The 19,849-nt window shown below is 41.9% G+C and overlaps 1 protein-coding gene across 2 annotated transcripts in view; it reads right to left on the bottom strand.

The window, feature by feature from the left end:
- Positions 1-14,189: 14,189 nt before the first annotated feature.
- The window catches only part of SEC24A (SEC24 homolog A, COPII component), a 209,413-nt gene continuing 203,753 nt past the window's right edge, over positions 14,190-19,849 (bottom strand). For both annotated transcript variants that reach the window (XM_077473942.1, XM_077473943.1), the window contains one exon: positions 14,190-18,043. In XM_077473942.1, coding sequence (XP_077330068.1) covers positions 17,929-18,043 — 115 coding nt within the window. In that variant the 3' untranslated portion in view covers positions 14,190-17,928. The remainder of the gene's footprint in view (positions 18,044-19,849) is intronic.

The raw sequence follows: 19,849 nt of genomic DNA, 5'->3' as shown, positions 1-19,849 counted from the left end.
CTTTAAAAACACCTCCTCTTCCCCCATGGCTTCAGTTTTTGTGGCCTTCCGACACTGGAAAACAAAGCACAGAAAGCACAACACCATGGTAGAACTTAATACCTTTACTAAGCACAACCTAGGGAGGGAAGGAACGGTTGTCTTGAAAGGCTCTTAGAAATACAGTCACCGGTAAGTCTAACTCAGTTTTTCTCGAATCACCTTTCAGGACAACCCCGGAGAGGTTAACCGAGAAACTTACCCTAGGGTGGGACTACTGCCTGCAGTACCTTCCTGCCGAAGGCCTGATCTGCTGCAGACAGTAGATCTAACCGGTAGTGCCGGAGAAATGTCGAATAACTGGACCAAGTGGCAGCCTTGCAGATATGTTCAGGCGTTGCACCGGCCCTTTCAGCCCAGGAAGCTGCCGTGGATCTAGTAGAGTGCGTGGCAATAACTCAGGGAGGTATTTCTCCTTTTGCTTTATAAGCTTCTGCTATAGCTAGCTTAAGCCACCTACCCAGCGTACTCTTAGAAGCTTTCTCCCCCTTCCGTGATCCCAAAAATATCACAAAAAGGGCGTTTGATCTTCTAAAGCCTTTAGTCATCTTCAGAAACTGCAATTAGCATCTTCTCACATCCAATGTGTGGAAAACTTCCTCTCCTGCATTAACTGTGGTTGCAGAGAATGTAGGTAACACTATTTCCTGCAATCGATGAAAAACTGAGAATACTTTCGGTAGGAATGCTGGATCCGTCCATAGCACTTCTCTGTCCGGATAAACTCCGTAATAGCTAAGGCTTGGAGCTCGCTGATCCTCCTGGCCGAGGTGATGGCCACTAAAAAGATTGTTTTCAAAACTACCTTCTGTAAAGAGGCTTCTTGTAAGGGTTCAAATGGTGCTCCAGAGAGACCCTGCAAAACTGTTGACAAATCCCAGCTGGGAAAGTCTTTGAGGGCTACCGGTCTACTTCGAGCGAGAGCCCTAAAAAATCTAGAAATTAAAGTCTCTTTAGATAAAGTCTTTTCAAAGAAAACTGATAAGGCTGCCACCTGAGTCTTCAGGGTGCTGGCTGCTAGCCCCTTCTCAATTCCTTCATGGAGAAACTCCAAGATACACCGTGCTTGAGCTCTCTAGAACTACACCAGGAGTTGAACTTCTTCCAGACCTTCATGTAAAATTGCCTGGGTAACCGCTTTCCTGCTAGATAGCAGGGTCTTTAATACTTTATCTGAGAGCCCTTTGGCTTTTAAGAGACCCTCCTCAGAAACCAGGCGATTAGCTGTAGAAGTTCCACCTCTGGATGATTTACTGTCCCCTGGGATAACAGATCTTTTCTGTGTGGTAACCTCCATGGAGGCCTCGAGGCTAGGTTTCGAAGACCCGCGAACCAAGGTCTTTTTGGCCAAAAAGGAGTGACTAGTATTAAGTCCGTCCTTTCTTCTCTGAATTTCCTCAGAACTAGTAGAATTAGAGGAAAGGGGGGAAACACGTAGCACAGCTGGTAGTGCCAGGGATGAGCAAACGCACCCAGCCCTACTGCTGCATCTCCTCGGTGAAGAGAAAATAATCTGTCCACCTTTGAGTTCTGCTGGCTGGCAAAAAGGTCTACCTGTGGAACCCCCCCAGACCTCAGAAATCATCAGGAACACCTCCTGATTCAGGCTCCATTCTGCCTCTAACAAATTCTGTCTGCTTAGGAGATCCGCGAACAAGTTCTGAGAGCCCTTCAGATGCACCGCCGATAGCGAGGCCGTGTTCTGCTTTGCCCAGGCTAACAGATTGGCCAACTCCATCAGGCTCCTGCTCCTGGTTTCTCCGTTTCATTATGTAGGTAACCACTGTTGTGTTGTCTGACAACACCTGGACATGGTGACCCCTCAAATTCTGCTGAAAGGCCACTAAACCCAGAAAGATCGCCTTCAATTCTCTCCAGTTGGACGATCTTTGGGCTTCCTGCTTGGACCAGACCCCCTGAGATGTTTGACCGTCCAAATGGGTCCCCCAGCCCCACGCACTTGCGTCTGTTGTCAGTCGCTTGTCCAAGGGAAAAGTCCACACCAGACCCCTTGAGAGATTTGCTTGGTCTCTCCACCACCAAAGAGCCCTTTTCGTCCTTGACGAGATCCTTAACTGCTTCTCCAAAAGGATCCTGATAGGGCCAGCTTGACAGAATCTCCCTCTGAAGGGGTCTGGAATGGAACCTGGCCCATTGAACAGCCAGGATTGCTGCTGTAAGCAGGCCCAGAACTGCCATAGCTGTCCTGACCGAGACTGCCTGGTTGCTCTGTATCCGCTGTAGAGCTAGCTGCAACTTTTCCTGCTTCTCCAGCGGCAGGAAAACTTTCTGGAGAATCGAATTTATCGTATACCCCAGAAATGTAATTTCCTGTGAGGGGATCAGGTTTGACTTCTCCAGATTTAGAAGCCACCCCAGGCCCTCGAGGTGAGACTGGGCCATCTGGAGATTGACTAGGACCTGCTCCCTGGAGTCCGCAAAAAACAAAAGGTCGTCCAGATAAGGGACGACTGAAATCCCCTTCAACTTCAGGGGCTCCAGAGCCTCGGCCATAATCTTTGTAAAAACCCTGGGAGAAGACGAGAGTCCGAATGGCAGAGCCCTGAATTGGAGGTGTCACACCGAACTCCCCAAATTCAATGCCAGGCGCAGGAACTGCTGCGATGCCTGATGAATGGGTATATAAAAAACCGTCTGGGATCAACAGCTTTGTGATGGAAAAAAATTGTATCCATCCTGAAATGTTTGTACCGAATAAACCTATTCAGAATTTTCAGATTCAGGATTAAACGGTACTTCCCTGAGGGTTTCTTCACCAGAAAGATATGGGAGTAAAAATCCCTGCCCTGCTGGTTTACTGGGACTTGAATTAGAGCCTCTTGCTGTATCAGCTCCTGTAATAAAAGCTTCATTGCAGAGGCCTTCTCCTGACCCCTTGCCAACGTTGTCACATAAAACCTGCTCAGGGGTGGTTCTGAAAATTCCAACCTGTACCCCTGATCGAAAACGCTCTTCAGATTTGGAGACAGCCTGTCCCATTGTTCGCGAAAAGCTGACAGTCTCCCCCCCCACTGGGGAGAGATTGTCACTTGCTCTTGGAGGTCTGCTCTGGGGGAGATCTAAAGAGAACTCCACCCCTGCCTCTGCCCTTCTGCGAACCCCATCTGCTCTTGCGATCCTGTTTTTTTATGGGACTGCTGAAGAGCACGAAAATTCTTTTTGGTAACCTGCTTCTTCTTGGCTGGAAAAGTCTTCTTTTCATCAGCTGTCCTATCCAGCACTGACTCTAAATCGGGGCCGAAGAGCAAGTCACCCAAGAAGGGCAGACCACACAGTTTGACCTTAGAGACCGTGTCTCCAGACCATGTCTTCAGCCAAACTGCTCTCCTGGCTGAATTTACAAGAGCCAAGGACCTGGCGGCCAGTTTGACCGATTCTGCTGATGCATCTGCCATATATTTGACTGCATTCAGAATTAGTGGGAAGGACTCTAAAAGATCCATGAGGGGCGTCGCCGCTTCAATATGGCTCTCTCTCTACCCAGCATTCCAGGTTCCTGGCCACTACCGTAGCCGCCATAACTGGCTTCAGACTGACTGACGCTGCATCCCAAGCCTTCTTGAGGATGGAGTCAGCTTTCTTGTCCATTGGGTCCTTTAGGATGCCCATATCCTCAAAGGCTAGATCCGTTCATCTAGATACCTGCGAGAAAGCTGCATCGACTGGGTTTTTTTGTTCCACACCTCCGAGTCTTTATCCTCGAAGGGAAACCTTTTCTTGAGAGCCTTAAAGAAAGGGGCCTTTTCTGGGTCCTTCCACTCCTTTATCACCGTATCTGAGAGGACCCTGTGGACTGGAAAAACTCTCCGTTGTTTCGTCCAGATACTGGTACATTTTGTCATGAACTGACAGCTGTACCTTTTCTTGAATTTCTAGAGTTGTGTAGATTGCTTTAAGGATGTCATCTACCTCCTCTAGCAATAGCTTGTATCTAGAGCCCCTGCTATCTTCTTCCTCTTCCTCAGAATCCATGATGGAGATGAGTGTACTACCCCCTTCGTCTCCAGAATCCTTGGTCTCCACCTGTCTGGACGACGATGCCCTGGGTGGCAAGTTCTGCTGTGTTGCCACATTCAATTTTGTATTTGCAACTAGAAAGGAGACTTTTTTTATTTTTATTTTTTTAGCATCTAGCGCATCCTTTTTCATACTACTCTTGTGCAACTTGCTGGTCAATAGCTGTGTCCCCTAGATATATACCAATTGGCCATAACATTATGACCACCCAACCATAAACTGTTGAGGCATGAGCTCCATTAGACCTCTGAAGGTATGCTGTGGTATCTGGCACCAAGCTGCCAGTAGCATATCTTTTGAGTCCTGCAAGTTGTGAGGTGGGGCCTCCATGGGTCAGATGTTTTTACAGCATATACCACAGATGTTCAATTGGATTGAAATCTGGATAGTTTGGAGGTCAATACCTCAAACTCATTGGGGATTATTTACGAAAGGCAAATCCACTTTTCACTGAAAGTGCACTTAGAAGTAAAGTCGCTGTAGATCCGAGGGGGACATGCAAGGAAAATAAAAAAACATTTTAGCTTGCAGGTGATTGGATGATAAAAATCAGCAGAGCTTCCACTAATTTCAGATCTACCCCTTAGATTTAGACAACTGCACTTGCCTTTCTTAACCTCCCTGGCGGTATGATTATTGCAGATTTTAGGTGCTGAAAGCGGTACCATTATAATGCATGGAAATTTGGCGTTATATTTTAGGCCTGTAATTCTTAGAAATTAATCACTTAAATCCGTCCAAACAAGAGTCTAATAGACATCCTGGGTATAAAATTTGAAATACGAAATCATAAATTATAATCTAATAAACACTGAAATGTGCCGAGTTGCAGAATTGTTGCCGTCATTACTTTTAGTGTTTGATGACAAATTTCCCCATTAATTAATATCACTCAATTCTGCAAGTGATTCTAATTTATTATGGCTGTTTTCTAGCTGATCTAAAAGCACTTGATGTAAACTGACATTTTTTGGTTGCTATGGACAATCTCCAGTTTCCTGGCATAAAGAATAGTATTTATAATCTAAAACTGCATGCAGTAAACTGGACAAACCACTAGGGACAAAAGGGATGTGTAATTATTTGATACAGTACTGTAATCTATAAGAAGTTGGCCCTGCTCGCAGGGAATGGAGCTCGGCACTGACAGATCAAGCGAGACACATCGGCTCGCTGATCACAGCGGGGAGACATCGCTGGATCCAGTGGACAAGATAAGTAAACCCCTACATGGATCCTGCAATGGGATCCAGAGTCTGGCTCGGGAATACCGCTTATGGTACTGAAATCTTAGCCCGAGCCAGATTCGGGAATACCGTCAGGGAGGCTACATAATCCCCATTGTATTCCTCAAATCATTATTGAATTAAAAAAAAAAAAAAAAAAATCAGACCAGGCCACCTTCTGCCATTGAACTGTCCAGTTTTGATGCTCACATGCCTATTGTAGGTGCTTTTGGCTGTGGACAAGGGTCAGCGGCACCCTGACTGATGTACGGGTAAAGCAGCCCCATTCGCAACAAATTCCGATGTGTATTCAGACACCTTTTATTAGGACAAGCATTAACTATTTCAGCAATTTGAGCTACAGTAGCACTTCTGTTGGATCTGACTACATGAGCTGGCCTTCCATCCCCACGTGCATAGAGCCTTGGCCACACATGACCCAGTCACTGGTTTTCCCTTCTTGGATCACTTGATGGGTCCTGACCACTGCAGGCTGAGAACATCGCACAAGAGCTGCAGTTTTTGAGATGGTCTGACCTAGTCTAGCCACAACAATTTGGCCTTTGTCAAAGTCGCTCTAGTCCTTACCCTTTGCTCATTTTTTTTATGCTTTGAACACACCATCTCTAGGAACATGTTCACATGCTACTAAATAAATCCCACCTAGTTTCAGATGCAACTGTATGAAAGAATCAATGTTATTTACTTTAACTGTCATGGGTCATAATGTTATGGCTGACCACTGTATATGATCAATTATGAATAAATAAAACAGCCCCTATATGATACCAATATAAATAAGAAGGCAAGACCATGGTAGTTTTTTTTGCCATGATTTTATATATGTGTAAAGACTGCCTTTATTTGTATACTTGATGTTATGACTAGTTCATAACCCCAAGGGATACTAGTGGTGGAATTAATATCTAAGCCTGCACAGTAGTTCTAGTATAAGCCATCTAATTATTCAGATGCTTGCATAAGCCCAGCTATGACTGGGTCTCTCATTCAGACTTTAAAAAGAATCGTGGTCCTATTCAAAGGGACAGCAACCTGAACACTAATAAAGATAGTTGAAGGCACCACAAAGTGCCCCTGGTTCACAATTTAGAGAAATTAAAAGCACACATGCAGTGAAACAACAACATATTACTAAATGATCAACAAGGCAATATTCAAATTAACTTTATTAAGTTGCCAAATCTGATAAATTAGCACAGACAAAATCAGAATGTGCATGTTACAAATGAGGTTTTCTTTACAGAATTATAACAAAGTTACAGTACAAACTGTAAAAAGAAAGACAAGTCAGCTTGTCTCAAACATTCTTAGAAGAGGAAGGGCAAATTTGCATCTTTCAGTTAAAGTTAAGATTTACCTCCCTCCTCCAAACATGGATTTCAATGTTACAAATATTACACTACTTTACAAAATTCAGCCTAGAAATGAGAAACAAGTGTTATATACAGAAATGTGAACTTGCATTCAGTGTCCACTGATTAAGCTTGTTCTCAGTTGATGATATGACATGGCTAAGTACTGCATCTTCCCTGTCAGAAAAAGAACAGCACCATCCCATTCAGCAGCAGAAAACATTGATATCCTTAAAGAAGCATAATATTTATATATCTATTATATCACATATTTTGCACACTATTTCATGTTTCTACCCAGTAAGAACTTAACTGTATCCGAAGCTTGAAATCTGTAATTCAGTGAAAATTTGGACTTTAAGAAATATGAAACTCACATTTTAATTGCATTAAATCTCACCCCTACTTTGCTGAATGGGAAACAGAGCTGGTTTCTCTCAAATCACTGAATTAGGCTTAGGAATTCTGCACCATATGAGCCGTCTGTGAATATTGCTATTTTCAGAGTATCCTGAAAGCCAGGCAGACAATTAGATTGCATTTATCAATATGTGTCCAATATTACAGGCATATCCCACATTTAAGTGCACGATGGGGTTTATTTACGAAAGCTAGAAAGTGCAAAATCAGGCTCACTTCTGCATAGAAACCAATGAGCTTCTAACCCCAGCTTGTTCAATTAAACTTTGTTAATAAAACCTTGAAGTGCATTGGTTTCTATGCAGAAGTAAGCCTGATTTTGCACTTTCTAGCTTTAGTAAATAAACCCCATTGTGTACTTAAAAGTGGGGTATGCCTGTACAGTGTGCATTTCCCTCACAGCAATCCAATCCACATTTTCTTCTAGGATTTTATACTAGTTTTACTGATTGATGAGGCCCAACTAGTGTGATCTCCTGAAATGTTTGACAGTTAACATGAAACTTGTGAGAAATATTTAGTGGGCTTCTTGATCAACTTCAATGATCCCCCTATCTGGTATTGTACACTTGACACTACAGCAAACACCAAATGGAATGTTATAAGACATGGCCTGCAGTCTGGCATTAAGCCTTTATTATTATTATCTATGCCATGTGCACTTACATTATATGGTCAAACATGAGCTTGAATAGATTAAATGTTAAAATCCTGAGGCTAAACATGCGACAGATATGGATTTTATACCATAAAATGTGTACACAAAGGTTTCATGGAATCACTCCTTGCTATCCGGTTTCATCTCCACTCCTGACGGCTATGGAATATTCCACATTTTCAGGTCAAAATGCAGGTTTAGTAAAGCAAAAATGTCAGCTTTTACTATACATTCAGATAACTTTGCCTTGACTGCACCCCACCTTGCCCTACCTATTAATGAACTCTGATTAAATAATTTTGTTGTCCTCTAAACTGTAAGCTAAAAAACTACACTGTGGTCACAACTGGAATTTCACTTTACCCCAGGTATGGGCTGCTTTTTTCCATACCAAATAATGGTATGGGAAAGTGCAGCTACAGTATATTTTATTCACCATCATCTTTATTTAAAGCACATTTCCCAATCAGGTCAGCCACCAGTCAAAGCTAGACATCGGCTTCCTCTCAAGAAACAGTTGTTCCCTGCTTTAGTCTAGGTTTACATCTATGCGGCTGCGCCTGATGTGTTTTTCAGCCACATGTTGCGTTTTTTGCATGCAGTCATGCATTTTGCGTTTTTTTTCCCCTCAGTACATTGCTGGTTGCCAAGGAGCAGGTCGGGAAGACGGCCACCGCATCCTTGGCAACTGATGAGTCGTCCACTGTCAGCGGGGTTCCCTGCTGAATTAAGTGAATTTAAAAATTGCCGGTAAAAATTGCATGGGGTCCCCTCCAAAATCCATACCAGACCCTTATCCAAGCACACCTGCACCAGAGGGAGAAGAAACTGAATAGATAGAAGACATGTTGGAGCTACGATGGGGGACATTTTCCATAGGACTTTTCAAAAACACTTCACTGCTTTTTGGGGTGAATGGGTACATTCACATGTGGGGGGGGAGGCAGGATCCGAGGGCTCCCTTTCTTAAAGTGGGTTACTATATTCAGATAAGCTCCCTGTCCTGCAAGGGTTGTGGGGAAGAGGCCCTTGTCCCCATCAATATGGGGACAGGGTGCTTTGGGACAGGGGCAGAGCTATATACAATGTTTAAAATGGAAAACTAAAAATGCATCAAAAAATCACATCACAAACACAACACTTGCATTTCTGGTGTAATTCCATTGCAGTCAGTTACACACAAAATGGAGGAAAAAAGTCCCCGATCCTTTCCACTGGTTGCAAAACGTATAGAAGTGAACATGTACCATGGAAACCATGTTAAATGGACTGTAGTGCATTTCTCCAAACTGCAGAATACATAAAAAAAAAAAAAAAAAAAAAAAAAAAACACACACACACACACCCCCTAGGGTTACACAAGAGCAACTGCTAAAGCCAATCTATGCCTGGCTTGAACATTATAGCCTCTATTCAACATTCATATTATTTCTCATCTGTTTCTTACCTTTCACAAGACCTGTCTGGGGGAAATTGCCACAATTATAATATGGTAAGTGAATAAGTGAATACGTTTATAGCATCAAACCGAAAGAGCTCAAAAACAGGAAAGCTGTCACAGGATAACTATGTTCATGCAGAGTTAAAAGCCAAGTCCATCTTTCTGATTGGATTTCATGTTACACCCATATTCAGGTACAGACTTTAGCTGGATACATCCGTGCAAACCAAATCACTGCATTCGCTATCCACTGATAGTGGTTTCAATGCTTAGCAGGCAAATTAATAAAATGCACATTTTTAATTAGTGGAGGTGTATTTATTTTTTCACTAAAGATGGAATATGAGCTTTTAAGAAACACTTGACAGATATATATTTTTGTAGTACTAGTATGCGTATATAAATCTACTGTTGTCTCCTGCTGCAGCTCTCACACCAAGAACGTGAAGGGAAACATTCTGAGTCTGGGGGAGTATATAGATTATGTAGATGACTAATAAACATGAGCCCAATTATGCCTGGTCCTATCATAGGGCTATGGGTGGAGAGGCTTTTAAACTGGAATTTCGGAGGGGTGGGGGCATGCGATCAAGGAACTTTGGTGTAATTGATGCATCGATTTCACAAAACATCTCTGTGTACAATTCAACACGCTGCCTCTGAAATCAGGTGATAGTAGGTTATCTGATGAATAACCATAGGAAGAAATGGCTGCTGATGTTATGCTTTATTTTATTTTTTCAATTACCACAATATGCAGTTTTGGTGCAGATGGATATTGCAGTCCTCATTCACAGGTATCCCCTTCCCCATTATGGATTGTCCCAATCTCAAATGCAACTTTACTGCACTTAGAATACACTGCATCTTTTGAATTTTCCAAGGTAATGGACGCAAATACTGCTGCATATAAGAATGCTAAATATAGGTTTCTTTAATATTGCTATTAGATTATGTTAATCTCTATTTAGTGAATCATATATAACAATATATTCTTGGCGTTAACCTGTGTCCAGACTATGGACTTTCAACTATTTGCATATTTCTAAAAAGCAACAATCAATCTCTAAAGCAAGCCTTTGCTGCCCTGATAGGCAGCGTGAAACAATTCATCTGTGATATTCACAGCAAAAGCACCTTTCACATAACTCAGCTGAGCCCACCTTACAGCACTGACATAGCAGCCTTCTAATCTCTAATGTAAGCATAGAGCAGGGGGTCCTAGGAGGGAGGAACAGGGGAGAGCTGAACCGTTAGAGAAGAACTTTAACTTATATTCTGTGAACTTTGAGAATGCGTTGAATCACACTGCTGAAGTTACCTTAGGGTTTGCTCACTGTAGGCTGTTAGCTTAGGGCTGCCTCAAAAAGCATCTTTAAAAGGTATACGAAACACATACAGTAAGTACCAAGCAGTCCAACGGTCTCAGTTCACACTAATGCATTCGGTTCTAGTGCTTTCAAAAAAAAAAAAAAAAAAAAAGTACAACATGCTGCAGTTTGACTGAAATGCAACTAAATGCATGTAAACACACTGGAATGACTTAAGAAACCATTGTCATAAGGTTTGTAAAAGTGTCAAATTAAAAATGCACTGGAGCATATTGAAAATGCATGAAAAACACACTTGAACGAAGATGCAAAAGGCACCTGGAATTCTGAAATTGTGTAAACCCGCCCATACTGTTTTGTTAGGAATAAGTAAATACTTATTTCCACAAGCTTGTTCACAGCTTGTTATGTCCATAGCCCATCCACATGTTCGCTTTAAATATGCAACTTTGGTAATGTTTAATCTTCTATGATGACACACTGCTCCCAAAAAAAGTAAAGGAACACCGTTTAATTTGGAGTATAGCATCAAGTCAATTAAACTTCTGGGATTCTGGCCAGTTAAGTAGCAGAGGGGGGTGTTCATCAATTTCAGCTGCTTTGGTGTTAATGAAATTAACAATAGGTGCACAAGATGGCCTGTTTTTCACTAGTTTTGCATTTGGCTAGGGTCAGTGTTACTACTGGTACATGGGGCGATACCTGTGTCCTTTAGAGCAGGGATATGCAATTAGTGGACCTCCAGTTGTTGCAGAACTACAAGTCCCATGAGGCATAGCAAGACTCCGACAGCCACAAACATGACACCCAGAGGCAGAGTCATGATGGGACTTGTAGTTTTGCAACAGCTGGAGGTCCGCTAATTGCATATCACTGCTTTAGAGGTTGCACGGGCAGTTCAACACCTCCAGGATGGCACATCAATACGTGCTATTGCCAGATTTGCTGTCTCCCAGCAAACTCTTAAGAAAAAATGGAGGAGATTCCAGGAGACAGGCAGTTACTCTAGGAGAGCTGGACTGGGCTGTAGAAGGTCCTAAACCCATCAGGACTGGTATCTGCTCCTTTGTGCAAGGAGGAAAAGGGTGAGTACTACCAGAGGCCTACAAAATGACCTCCAGCATGCCCCTGGTGTGAATGTCCATTTAGAAACAGACTTCATGAGTGTGGCATTAAGCATCAGAATTGGCAGGTCTGCCACTAGCACCCTGTGCTATTCAGAGATGAGAGCAGGTCCACCCTGAGCACATGTGACAGACGTGAAAGGGTCTGGAGAAGTCATGGAGAACATTAAGCTGCCTGTAATATCGTTTAGCATGACTGGTTTGGTGGTGTCAATGTTGGTCTGGGGATGCATATCGATGGAGGGTCGCACAGACCTCGACAGGCTAGGCAACAGCACCCTGACTGCTGTTAGGTATCGGGAACAAAGCCTTGGACTCATTGTCAGACCCTACGCTCGTGCAGTGGGTCCTGGGTTCCTCCTGGTGCACGACGATATCCGGCCTCATGTGGCAAGTGTGCGCAGCCAGTTTATGGAGGATGAAGGAATTGATACCAATGAATGTCCCTCACGCTCCCCTGACCGAAATTCAATAGAACACCTCTTGGACATTATGTTTCGGTCCATCCAACATCGCCAGGTTGCAACTCAGTGATGCCCTGGTGCAGATCTGTGAGGATCCTTTGTCTCATTAGAAGCATGCCCTACACCGTTAGGCATGCATACAGGCACGTAGGAGCCAAACTACTGAGTACCATTTAGAACATTCAGCAAAATGGACTAGCTCGCTGCATCATTTTTTCACTTTGATTTTCAGGGTGTCTTTGAATTCAGCCCTCTGTAGGTTGATAATTTTAATTTCCATCAAATCTTGTGGCATCCTTTTGTCCCTAACAAATTACCCAGGCCATGTCAGTATAGATATCCAGCATGATATTTTTCCCCATTGAGATCTGATGTGTTTTCCAAGTGTTCCTTTAATTTTTTTGAGCTGTGTGTAATATATAAACAAACACAAATTCTAGTCATTTAATCAAATCGATACAGACAAGACAAACATTTTTCAAGATTGCATGCATAAATGGATGCAGTCCCTAGGGGAAATAACCATGCCGAGAACATTTCAGAAAATTGAAATGACTATTAAAGTGGTTGTAAACCCACAAATGTAAAATAAAAAAAAAAAAAAAAAAAACAGTAACTGCATATCAGCTGAAGCAATGGCACGAACGAGCCATTGCTTCAGTGTACATGTACCGATCACATCGGCACATGCTGGTACGGGGGATATCTCCTAAACCGTGCAGGTTTAAGAGATATCCATGGCAGCTACAGGTAAGCCTTTTTATAGGCTTACCTGTAGTGAAAAATGGTCTGTAAGGGTTTACAACTACTTTAACTTCAAGTGGTTCTAAGCGCAATCGTTTTTAAGTTAATGCATAACTCTGCAAGGTAACAAATCTTCCACTGCCTGTTACCCAGCCATTCTTAAGGGTTTGTTAACCCATTTATAGAGAAAATTTAATCACATTAAGTATTAACCCATTTATAGAAGTCTATGCCAGCCCCTCTATTAGAGGCTGGCATAGCACACTATGTAAGTAGTTTTCAAAAACGAGCATTCTAAATACCAAATCTGAGCTGTCTTCAGGCTGGTCACGACTCGCGGATGCTTTACAGCTCCGGTGGATGTCTTTTGCGCGAGGAGCCCTGATCTCCCTGACGTCAGCCAGGGAGATCATGTGGCCACTCGTCTCCTCCGCAGACGCTCTGTATCGCAGCTGTAAAGTGGCTGCAAGTCATGTGACTGACCTGAAGACAACTCAAATTCAGTATTTAGAATGCTTGTTTTTGAAAACTACTTACATAGTATGCTATGCCAGCCTCTAATAGAGGGGCTGGCAGTGGCAATTTTAGGTTTTTATTTTACAATAATAGCGGCGGGGCCAAAGACAGAGGGAGATGACAGGTAGGAAGGAGGGGTTGAGGGGGGAGAGGAGAGCAAAGGGGACAGCATAGCGGCATATGATGCAGGGACAAACTGACCACGGTGGTCGAGGATCAGCAGCCCTTATTTTTGTGGTTAGCGCAGAGGGGGGATACAGGAAGTGGCAGGCTCAGGGAGGGTTGTTTTGTTTTTTTACAGTTTGGAGGGGAGCAGATTACACAGCAGAAGCACTGTGCTGTGTAATCTGCTTTAAAGCTTTTTTTTGGGGTTAAGCCTTTAGCACTTACACAAATCCTGTCGCAATCCAGCACTCTCACCCCTGCAGCAGTGCTGGGCTCTCTTTCTGCTCTCACAGAGCCCACTGATGGCAGGCTCCTGCTGCCGTCAGTCCAAACCTATGAGGATGGAGCGTGTGGGTCTATAGATGCACACAGTCCGGCTTGGGAGCACACCCAAACAGGTGCCCCCTCAGAACACAGCTGGCTAAGAGGGCACTCATAATAAAAATAAAAAAAAAGGGAGGACCGAGCTGCTGGTGGAGGGCTCCAGAAGAGGCAAGGGCTCACCATGTGCAATACTACTGTAATACCACAGAGCAGAAAAAAAAAAGCTTTACAAATCACTTTTAGTTCTTGCTCTGTGTTAGAACTGGGGTAAAAGTAACACACAAATGAGTTTTTAACCTTAAAATAGTTTTCTGTGAAATCAAATATAGAATGAAATAAAAATTTATTGAAGAAAAATACTTCCATCTCTACAGATTTTTTTTACCACACACAAAAGGACCCTTCCAGCATAGGTCAAGAAGGTTGGCTGGATGTTTATGAAATCTGGTCATTTACACTTGCATACAAACGCAATTTTTAATGTCAGTAAACGCTAGCCAGATCATCTTGTGCAGAAGGCATTTAGCCAGCTAAAGCATGCATTTACTAAAAATTTAGTGTCTGCAAAAAAATCACCTTAGTAGTCTTCCAGAAACAGCGGTCTAAAGTCTGCTAAATGCTTGTTATAATCATGATTCTCATCAAATACAAAGCCAAAAGCAACTATATAGCATCTGCAGTTTAAGAGAGTTTGTTTAGTAAGTTTTTTTATTTGAATAATCTTGGCAGATAAACTTTATGCATGATTATAAATACGTTCTGCTTAGTATGCGATAAGTGGATTTTAATTGAAACATTGCAATAATGCTGTAGAATGCTGAATTTGTACTTTGACCATCGGAGCTGATGGCGTAAAATTAGATAAGTAAAAATGTTATAGAATCCTAAAAACTTTATTAACAAGAAATCTGAGAATAAAAGGTGCATTTTATTAAAACAATGAAAACTGAAATTACTCAGTTACACACATTTTGTTCTATCCTTCCACTTCACAATAAATTAATCAATAATAACGTTATGCCAAATTAGAAAAAAAAAAAAAAAAAAAGAAAAGAAAAAAACCAAGGACGGCAGAAATTATTTGATGCGCAATGTGTCGGTGTCTAAACCTTTGCAGCCACCCTTCTTCGCTTCGTAAGGTGCAATCCCACACAGAACCAAAGTGTTAGCAACATTTTGTGGTAATATCTTAGAGGCATGCAAGAAAGGGGCTTACTTTATTTTGAGCGGTACCTTTTTCTCCATCTGGTACCACATTCCATGTTTGAAACATTAGTCAAATGCATCAGTGATTCAGATTATTAACAGAAAAACCTTTATAGAACAATTTTGAGACCCTTCTGACAGTGGTGACCAACGCCACTTTAGCTTTAACCAGATAGATTTTCTACAGATGTAGCCACAAATATATATGTTAAAATCCGATGTTATCAAGCAAATGGTTCTCAAACATTTAAATAACTTGGTTGAATGGTTACCAGAATATGGTTAGTATGTACTTGCCCCATACACAATAAAGTTACTGGTGGAAAAGCACTGAAACCACCTAGTAAGTAGGTACAAAATGCTTAAGACATGCAAGTAGCTTTAATTCTGATGGACTCTGATGCCACTCTTGCTGAAGAGCTTATTGGATCTGGGAGTCATTTTTACACCAGTGTGACTACTGAAAGATTGGCTCATATGGTTTCATATACTACAGTAATGATTTGGGATTGTACTACTGTACAACCAAACACGAGTGCTAGTCTCCTGTGACTAATCAAGGGCTTTTGGACTTGATTATGCAAGAATTGCTTGCAGACCTTTGAAAGTTAAAATAACTTAAATTTTCTATGAAACTTGTGATCAGTTACAGGACAAAAATGTTTATTTGCATAAATGAGAAGTTGCTGAGCTTGGACCAGTGGCATATGATACCAAGGATAAAATAAGCAACTTCCTGGGGCCCAGACTCAAGGTTCTTACCACATGCAATTATTGAATGTGGTCACCTTAAGCAACTGGAATTGTCTGTGGCTACATCTCTGCTACAGACCCATCAGGATGCTAAAACGTTCTATACATCCGCACTGTGTATAGCAAGACTGTTTTAGCTATGGGAGTCTAAGGTTTTCTACTGCGTCGATGAGGCTTTTGTTCCTCAAAAGCTAAATCAGCTTGATGCAGGTCAACTGCACTTGTCAAAGACTTTTGAAAGATTTTAGAAGTGTTCCAAGCTGATGACATGAATAAAAGCTCAAAGACCGTTGACATAGACCCTTAAGATAATCAAATCACCACGCACGCATCGTCCCCCTACCTGAAATAATTTTTTTCATATCTGCCATTATGCCAGATGGAAAATTAATAGCTACATGCAGCATTTATGCATAATCCAGTTAAAATGGTGGAAATGTTTATAAATTCAAAGCAGGCCAGAGCTTTACAATAATTCCGCCATTGATTTGGACCCAATTTATCCTGCTTCCCAGGCATTCCCATTTGTCCAGAAGGACAATACCTTAATGGACAAATAGTGAGATCATTACCAAGCCTGATTTTACAAGAAAAGTTTAAATTTGGACAGGATTTTAACTGACTATATCTCTGGTGTAATGATCAACTTAGTGTTCCCTGTAGTTTAAAAGGTCTATTCAAGAGAATTATGCACAGCAACAAAATACTCAGATTCTGGGGAAACACTCTGATCCATTATTTTAAATGGTTACTTTTATGGTCTTATTTTTATAGTTCTTAAAAAATTATTTTGTTTGTTCCCTAGTTACTGCCAACTAAAGCACTATATGAAAAACTATTGCTAAAATACAAATGGCTTCAGTGTCAAAGAACGTCTTGTAATAATCACAGACACAAAATAATGTTCCCATTTCTTGCCAGAAGTTAACTATGACATCTCTTACAAGCCTCAGATAAAAACTTTTGACTTGACTATTTTCTGAATCCTGGTCTTGAGGAGGTTATTCCTAGAATTTAGAGAATGACAGATTACATCAAAGGCCTATTAAACAAGTATTTTGATTAAGAACAGATTCCTTTTAAAAACTCTACCCAAAACCAGTGGATTGTAAGTCCACAAAATCTGCATTTTACATTAAGCCCAGGTACAAATTGGAGCGATTTGGCATGTGATTTGATATATCAAATCGCATGTCAAATCAACAGCAATTGCCAACATTGGCACTGTCCGAATCTGTGCGACGCCGCATTTGCAGCAACGCACAGATTCCCAAAAGTGGTTTCTGTACTACTTTTGGCGACTACGGGGTGTGATTTCCATTGACATCTGTGCAGAAACCCGCACATTGTAGCGGATAGACAGAGGTAAAGGGCAAGTTTAACTTTACTATTAGAGGTGCTTTCTACAATCCCAAAAAAATAAAGTGGTTCTGGGTGGAGTTAGCTTTTACAAAAAGCTTGGGAAAGCAATTTGACCACATATCACTTCCAGTACATTTAAAATCAGGATCATATTGAACACATCCTAGAAATCCAGGTGGAGGGAAGAAGATTAAAACAAAAACAAAAAAACGCTCTATGGCCCATTGTAAACGCATTTAAGTTCTGTCAAATTATGAAAACATACATATGTGAATACAAAGCAGTTCCTCTTATAGCAGCAACTTGTATTTCATTTTCAAAAACTAGCAGCAAAAGAAGAAAAAGCAAAACAAAAACTGTATTCCAAAGTAAGATTTGGCTATATATTTTTAAAGGTCTTTTTGCCTCCTTTATATTGTGGAAACTATATGATGCCAACAAGGGCTGCTGCGTAGTGTGTTGACTCGCTCACTTGACAGTAGTAACAGTTCTTACAGACACCTGGCACAAAGGCATCCTCTTTTTTTTGTATTCCTTATATCCCATTTAAAATGACAGCATATCTGCTTGCACATCTCAGTTCCAATATATGTTCATTAGATTATTTTTGTTGAAATCACAGTGTATGCACATCTTAAATCACGAGGCCTAGGGACCCAACATTGCAGACGTGGCATTAATTGGGCCATTGTATGGGTTACTGCTGAGAGGGAATTCTCTTGCACACATGATCTATGCAGTGGTTTACTTGTTCACTTGCTGCTGGAGGTGGAGAAGAAACTCGTAATATGATAAGGCTGATTCTGTTCTGTCTTCAACCATGTTCTGCAGGAAAGTTGACTTTAGAGCACTCTCATCCCTGAGAAATTGAAGAAATCAGTCAGTCAGTTAGAGGAATAACCAATATCAAAATGCAATCAAATTACTAGACAAGGGAACATGACCCTTCATAGTCACAAAAGTTAAGGGTAAGCACTTCCACTTCAATACTGGGCACTTTTACCCCCTTCCTGCTCAGGCTAATTTTCAGGTTTCAGCGCCATCACACGCAGTTGTGCAACACTGAACAAATTACATTTCTATAATTTTTTTTCACACAAATAAGATTTTTTGGTGGTTTTTAATTACCACTGTGTTTTTTTTATTTTTTGCAAAAACAAAAAACAGAGCAAACATTTTGGGGGGAAAAAAACAAAAAAAAATTATATAGTTTGTGGACTCCTGACAGACCCTTGCATCTTTATCCTTCTTCCAGTGCTGCACTGACGTTTCTGGATTCTGAGTCATGAGGAAAGCAAAAGAATTGTGAAAGGATCTGCAGGAAAAGGTAGTTGAACTGTATAAAACAGGAAAGGGATATAAAAAGATATCCAAAAAATTGAGAATGCCAATCATCAGTGTTCAAACTCTAAGTGGAAAACTAGGGGTTTGTTGAAACCAAACCATGGTCAGGTAGAACAACTAAAATTTCAGCCACAACTACCAGGAAACCCACAAAACTTCAGGTGAAATACGGGACTCTCAGAAAACATGTGGTGTGGCTGTTTCAAGATGCACAATGAGGAGGTACTTGAAGAAAGATAGGCTGCATGGTCGAGTCGCCAGAAAAAAGCCATTACCACGCAAATGCCACAAAGTACCCCACTTCGTGTACACCAAACAGCACAAAGGCAAGCCTCAAACCTTCTGGCACAAAGTCATTTGGAGTGATGAGACCAAAATGTAGCTTTTTGGCCATGACCATAAACGCTACATTTGGAGACGAGTCAACAAGGCCTATGATGAAAGGTACACCATTCCTACTGTGAAACACAGAGGTAGAACGCTGATGTTTTGGAGATGTGTGAGCTACAAAGGCACAGGAAATTTGTTCAAAATTGATGGCAAGATGAATGCAGTATGTTGTCAAAAAATACTGAAGGAACATTTGCATTTATCAGCAAGGAAGCTGCACATGGGATGTACTTGGACATTCCAACATGACAATGATCCAAAACACATGGCCAAGTCAACCTGTCATTTCCTACAGTAGAATAAAAAGTGAAGGTTCTGGAGTGGCCATGTCAGTCTCCTGACCTCAATATCATTGAGCCACTCTGGGGAGATCTCAAACGTGTAGTTCATGCAAGACAGGCCAAGAATTTACAGGAACTGGGGGCTTTTTGCCAAGAGGAATGGTTAGCTTTACATTCTGAGAAGATAAAGCGCCTCATCCACAAATGCAATAAAACACTTTAAAATGGAAGTAAACCCTTCCAAACAACTTTGACCTACAGGTAAGCCTAGATTAAGGCTTACCTGTAGGTCCAAGTAATATCTCCTAAACCTATATGGTTTAGGAGATATTTGCCCGAAAATGGGCACCGCTGTCTACGGCGCATGCGCCGTAGACAGCGGCGCGCAGGCGCACTAAATGCGGCAAGTCCAAGAATGGATTTGCCAAATTTGTCTACTCCCGTGCGCATGCGCGGGAGTGACGTCATCGCGGCTCCGGCGAATGGCAGCGTCGGAGCTCCGAGACGCGACTCCCGTGCGCATGCGCGGGAGTGACGTCATCGCGGCTTCTCCGCTGTCATTCGTCGGAGCTGCGAGAGACGCCACAACCAAGATGGATGCGGCGGACTACAGGTAACAGCGGCGACTTCGCTGGCTCCTGTGTCAGGTA

Source organism: Lithobates pipiens, unplaced genomic scaffold, assembly GCF_037356315.1.
Source record: "Lithobates pipiens isolate NorthernLeopardFrog02 unplaced genomic scaffold, aLitPip1_a1.2 Scaffold_8, whole genome shotgun sequence".
Lineage (NCBI taxonomy): Eukaryota > Metazoa > Chordata > Amphibia > Anura > Ranidae > Lithobates > Lithobates pipiens.
Note: the sequence above shows the minus strand (reverse complement) of the source record. Positions and strands in the feature narration are given on the sequence as shown.